This window comes from Polyergus mexicanus, unplaced genomic scaffold, assembly GCF_030449975.1.
Source record: "Polyergus mexicanus isolate NDT 795.1 unplaced genomic scaffold, iyPolMexi1.0 SCAF_7, whole genome shotgun sequence".
Classification (NCBI taxonomy): domain Eukaryota; kingdom Metazoa; phylum Arthropoda; class Insecta; order Hymenoptera; family Formicidae; genus Polyergus; species Polyergus mexicanus.
Genome location: NW_027223327.1, coordinates 10025941 through 10032018, shown reverse-complemented (window position 1 = coordinate 10032018; position 6078 = coordinate 10025941). Strand labels below are relative to the sequence as shown.

The window sequence follows — 6078 nt, the reverse complement described above, 5'->3', positions numbered from 1 at the left end:
CTGCGCATAATTGTAATATATATAATTTATATAATTTATATATATCATTATAACTTTTTACAGTTATAAAAAATTAATATCGCGCCATAAAAAAAATGCTAGACCTGCCACAAATGTTCAAAAAACATTGCAATTGTTACCTTTTCTGTAATCTTTAATTGTAAAAAGTGTATAAAAAATAATTCTTCAAATTCTTTAGTCGTTTAGAAGCATCTAAAAGATATCTTAATCTTTTCAATATATTTTAAATGCTTTTCACGTTTTTGTTTTGTTAAAATATAAATTTAAATAAGTTTAAGAAAAATTTACAAAACACGAATTACCTTTCTCCGAAAGGGAAAACAACCTCTGTCTTCATTATTGGGCGGAGTATGATTTACCAATAAGTCTGGGGTGGGCGTGTTGTTAGGACCTAGTACGTTCAGCTCCTTAAAACACTCAGTCTCTATCATCTGCAAAAGAAGAAAACGAAGACGAACGCGTCAGAGATCAGAGATTGCAGTTCAACGATCTCGGTTTGCGAGGTGCATGGTGAGTGATTTAAGATCGGCAGAAGCTAAAGGTGGCTCGTGTGTAACGCGTCTACGCAGCATCGCGGCTTTAAATACATCCAGTCCGAATAACGCCAGTGATAACGAGTGGCTCTTGCGCTACCTCTGACGTAGGAAAACACTTTGCCACGAGCTATGTATTTTTCGATTCAAGTGCTTGCATCGTTTCAAGATGTTGCGACGCGTGTAATATTTTCGGAAAGTGAAACGAATACTTTCTTCTCGAGCAATCAGAGAACCAAGTTTTTAAAGCATAATTAGATATCAAAATGTTATCATTGCATGATTTAAAAGTTATATATACTAAATTTTTTTAAATTTTAACTCAAGATTTTATCCGAGATATGTACTCTTCAAAAATTTTCTTAAAGAAAAAATTAATCTTTCAAATTTGTCAAAAAATTCACACATAAACGGTCGCGAAGAATATGATTTATATTCACGTTATAATCTTGTTAAGTGACCGTCTGCTGAGTGTCGTGTAGAACCAATATTATTTTTATGAGAAGGATCCAAGGCCTCCGTGAGCCGCAACATGTCTTATAATCAATGATTAAGACATGTTGCGGCTCGAATGTGTGATATCTATGGTGCATCACTTACCTCATTTTGCCATGGAATGGACACGCTGCCGGTGTTGAACTTGCTATAGAAGGTATCGTCCGTGGCGTCCAAATTGACACCTTTTACTGTGGAAAACTGCTCAATGTCCAAAACATCTTTGGCATAAACCGCGCGAGGCTGTAACAATAGCGTGTAATGATTGATGATTTTGATACCCCTTTAAATTAGTATTTTTATGTTACCAGAAAATAATTTCACACGTTCTAATATATAAACGATAATATATGCGTTAAAAATAAATTTATAAATATTATATTGATTTTTTTTTTTTTGACGTGATTATCGAAATTAAATTTTTACGTTACACGATAAGTAAACCAACAAATAGACGTTCAATGCAAAAACGTGAGTAACGAGAGTAAAGCAAAAGAGAAACAAAGTTTCGATGTCGATAAGACGATCGATCAAAACCACCTACTTACATCCGGCACAAATGGCGGATCCCACATACCGGCCTCGACCCTCTTCCAGTTCAAACACTGAAAGAAACCATGGAGCTTCGCCTCCTTCGCCCCGTGTCGGCCGCATTTACAACCGAGCCTATTCTTCGGACTCTTCTTCAGCAATTGCTGACATAGACTTTTGGCTTCTTCACTGAACTTGGGCGAGTACCTCTCCTGATCCTCCTTGACGCGTCTATCGACCTCCTCGCGCTTGACCTTCTCCTTACGGGCGCGAAACGGTGCCTGACCCTCAATCATCTCGTATAATAGACAACCGAAGCTGAACCAGTCCGGTGAAAAGGTATACTTCTCGTTGTCGATCACTTCGGGCGCCATATAACCCACCGTGCCAACTCTACCACGCACCATATCGCCCTCGGTGATCTCCACCGCAAGACCGAGATCGGATATCCTCACATGACCGTGATCGTCCAGCAGTATATTCTCTGGCTTGCAATCCCTGTAGACGATACCCTGAAGATGAAGGTGCTCCAAGCCGCACACCACCTCGGCCGCGTAGAATCGGGCGCGATTTATATCGAAACCTGGTTCACCGCCCATGTTGTAAATGTGGAACTTGAGATCGCCGCCGTTCATGATTGTCAGCACGAGACAGAGCGCGTCCTTTGTCTCGTACGCGTACGCGAGCGAGACGACGAATTTGGAATTAATCTTCTGCAGAATGTTCTTCTCGATCAGCACCATCGATTCACCCTTCCGCTTCTTGATACGCTTTTTCTCCAATTTCTTGCACGCATACATCTTCCCGGTGGCGCGCACCTGACAAGCGCAGACCTCACCAAAACCGCCTTTGCCCAAAACTCGATACATCCGGAAGGTCTTGTACGTCACCGGTTGCGCCTCCAGCCATTTCCACTGGAGATACCTGAAGAGACGTAGAAGAGACGTTTCCAAAATGTACGAACTTTATGAAATCTCAAAAATTGATATATTGATATTTTACCTGTAGAAATAGAAACTGCTGAGGAAGACCGAGAATGGTTCGCCAGCCAGGAAGTTCTTCACGGTCTGCGCGACTTCGACGAAGAGCTCCTTACCGCCAGTGCTAAGTCGTTCCTCGCACTGCAAGATCAGGGAATCGTTGAGGATGTCGACCACTTCCGAACCTTCCCGCTTCAGATATTGATCGAACAACTCCTTCGCCAGCTCGATACGATTTTCATCTAGCTCAATCTCGTACTTCTCGATCGCGTCCAGAAACAGATTGTAACGATAGTAGGCCGGTTTCTTGTCCTGACAGAACTGTCGAAAGAGCAGCCGCCCGATCGGCTGCTGGTCCACCACATAGCCGTACCTGATGTCTGTTCGACATCGCGAATTATGATAATTATATTCTCATGTCGATTCCTTAATGTTGAAAAAACTAATATAATATTTTCGATGAAATAAAAGATATTTGTACTTCAAATGTATACTTTCAATTCAGATTTAATTCAACTGAAAATTTGATACTAGTCCTTTTAAAAGCGGATTATGTATATCTCCAGAAAACTCGTCTCCAAAAAGATTTACATCATTTTATCTTTTTTCAAAAGTAGAAAATATATTTCTAGATATATAATAGCATTCAATAAGTGATTTGAAAATGACATGAATGCTTTTGAATTATTTAATTTGAATATAATTTGATTATTTCAGCTTAATTCACATGATATCAAATATTACATTAATTTTACATTATAAAGTAATATAGATCTATTATTTTCCATAAAAAAATATTTTGACTTCATAATTTTAAAAAATGATAAAATTCTGTTAAAAAAATATCAATATTCTACAGTAAAATAATAATCAATAGTAAAATAATTCATCAAATATTTTTTAATGTTACAAATAATTTAAAATAATGATACTCAGAGAAATAATTTGTTGAATATTTTAAAGTAGTGGCTTATTTACATATATACGTGTATCAAATTAAGAGAGATGCATTCATCCGTGAGTTTCCATTAGTCGGGAGGACCTTATCGGAGTAGGTTAACGGGACACGCAACGAGCGATTGTCTCGTATCCTCACTCTCTTGCAATTTTTTTCCAACAACTGTGTAGATACGCATTGCATATCGAGATTCAATAATCACGAAGCTACATGAGCCTTACACAGGACCGTTCATTGTCGCGAGAATCGTGCCGAAACAAGATATTATTTAGATAAAATTAATTTAACTATTCCTAAGATTTTTCTAGCTCCTCTAATTTCTATATCTTTGATTTTAAAAACTCACCCAGTTTATCTTTTAGGCCGATGCATTGGGAAATATGTGGGAACTGAAGTATCTTCCGCCATTTCTTACTCTTGCCCTTGTTACTGTCACCACCGCCTGTGTAGAAAGAAACACGGAGATTTAAAAAAAAAATGTATAAGCATCGAAACACGCGAAATAATAAGTATTATCATCGTTCGAATATATTAATACCGTGATAACCTTTTTCTTCCTGTTTTATTTCTTCACGCTACCGCGAATTTTGTTGCATCACTGTGAGCTATCTCAAATTTTTCATCGGAAATTTTATCATCGGGTACATAAGAGGAAAACTTTTCCAATTTCCATATCTGTGCCGCTGTATGTTAATTAAAACGATAATAAAAACGAATACGCGCATGGTTTACCAATATAATAGCCATTAATTAAAGATCGAGCGGAATTTGTAATAATTCTCAATGTACGTGCGTCATATTGATAGATACTGAGCATCAAAGGCAGATTAAAAACGAAATAAAATTATTGCTAAAACTATTGCTTTATTCATTATAAACGTAATTTTTATTCCATAGTGACAGAAAATCAAGTTATTTAGAAAAACAATCATGTGTATTTAGAAAAAAATCTATATATTATAGGATAAAATTCTGCCAAATATTTTTCGATATTAACATTATAGCACACAATACACGAATGTATCATCAAAGATATTTATAAAAGCACGATTGTAATATTAAGATTCTCATATTCTTTTCTCATAAATTAATCAATAATTTATACATTCTGAAATTATTTCGAAACATATAAAAATGTAAATTGAAGAAAAAAATTATGCGCAAAGTCTTTACGTCCATTCGATTCTGAAGCAAATGCTTCGCAAACATCTTCACGGCGGATGGACAGCGAAATTCCGGATTGAAAAGTGCCGGAAGTTGCGGAATTTACTCAGACAGAGATAACGGCATATTGGATCAGCATTACGAGATTTATCTCGGCATTTCGTAGAATTCGAAACGACATTAAACTCGAAAACCATCATCATAGAGGCTAAACGAGAGAAAAGTTATTCCATTTTGCCGTTCACATAATTCATCACCGGAAATACATACAATATTCCCACGTTCAGTCTCTGCGTTTCCTTCAGTGGAAACCATTTGAGAAAGATTCGTTTCTTCATTGTATAACTCGCGATCTATAAAATTCCACATTTTATTTCTTGACAAAATTGAGTTTGCCACTTCTATATGTATCCTTGATAATAAAATAATAACAATGGATAATGATAAATCACAAAAAAAACAAAAAAAATCAGGACCTTATATATAAATATAAAATAAAATTAGCTAAATTATTATATTTATTTAAATACTTGCATGTTCTAAATTAATAAGGATACGATAAATAAATCCCAAAATCTCCGATATCAATTTAATTGTGATTTTTTAAAACTATAATTTAACTATGATGTCACTCAAGAGAGAAAAACTAATATTATTTGAAGTATGAGCGATCAAAACAAAATGCTTTCGGTAAACTAATCTTCTGATGTATTTTTCATTCTCCTTCAAGCGCGAATCATGAATCACCTCATATGCAAAACGTTACTTGCGATGGCAAACTCTGACAGCGAAAAACTATCGTGCGCGTTAACAGAAACTTATTAATATCTTCAACACGAACGTCATAATGTTCAATAACGCATTACAATGCACATTCAACGCGATGCTGCGCATATAATAACGAGTTATGCATATGATATGTACTTATATGTCATCACATTTATTATCGAATAATTTTGCTATTATAAAAACAGCATAACAAATTTGAAGAATTTATTGCCGAGAATTATTACGAGATACACGCTTTTTTCTCTGTAAAATTTTTTAATCAATATACATACATATATTCGATTTTCAAGACAAAATGTCAAAATATTATTATAACTTTTTAGCATTTCTTGTTGTGTGTGTGTAAATATATATATATAAGCAAGTGGACATTTATAGAATTTAATTTCCAAGATGAAAATAAAGATAACAAGAATTTATATCTCAAGTAAGTTTTGATGCATCAGAATTGAAAATATTTTATTTATATTAATTAAAAATATGCTTAAAAATGAACGCCCGATTGCAATTTAATTGCACAATACGCGAACGAAAGAAATTGATGAAAGTATATAAATTTCATGAAAAAACACTGTACATTTATTTGCGTTAAATTAGAATCCCGGTT

At 35.1% G+C, this 6078-nt stretch overlaps 1 protein-coding gene across 3 annotated transcripts in view; it reads right to left on the bottom strand.

Annotated features, from left to right (window-relative positions):
• Gprk2 (G protein-coupled receptor kinase 2) overlaps positions 1-6078 on the bottom strand; it is a 76505-nt gene that overhangs the window by 10077 nt on the left and 60350 nt on the right. For all 3 annotated transcript variants that reach the window (XM_070298756.1, XM_070298755.1, XM_070298757.1), the window contains 5 exons: positions 3865-3960; positions 2583-2940; positions 1598-2504; positions 1155-1292; positions 324-452 (listed from right to left, as the gene is read on the bottom strand). In XM_070298756.1, coding sequence (XP_070154857.1) covers positions 324-452; positions 1155-1292; positions 1598-2504; positions 2583-2940; positions 3865-3960 — 1628 coding nt within the window. The remainder of the gene's footprint in view (positions 1-323; positions 453-1154; positions 1293-1597; positions 2505-2582; positions 2941-3864; positions 3961-6078) is intronic.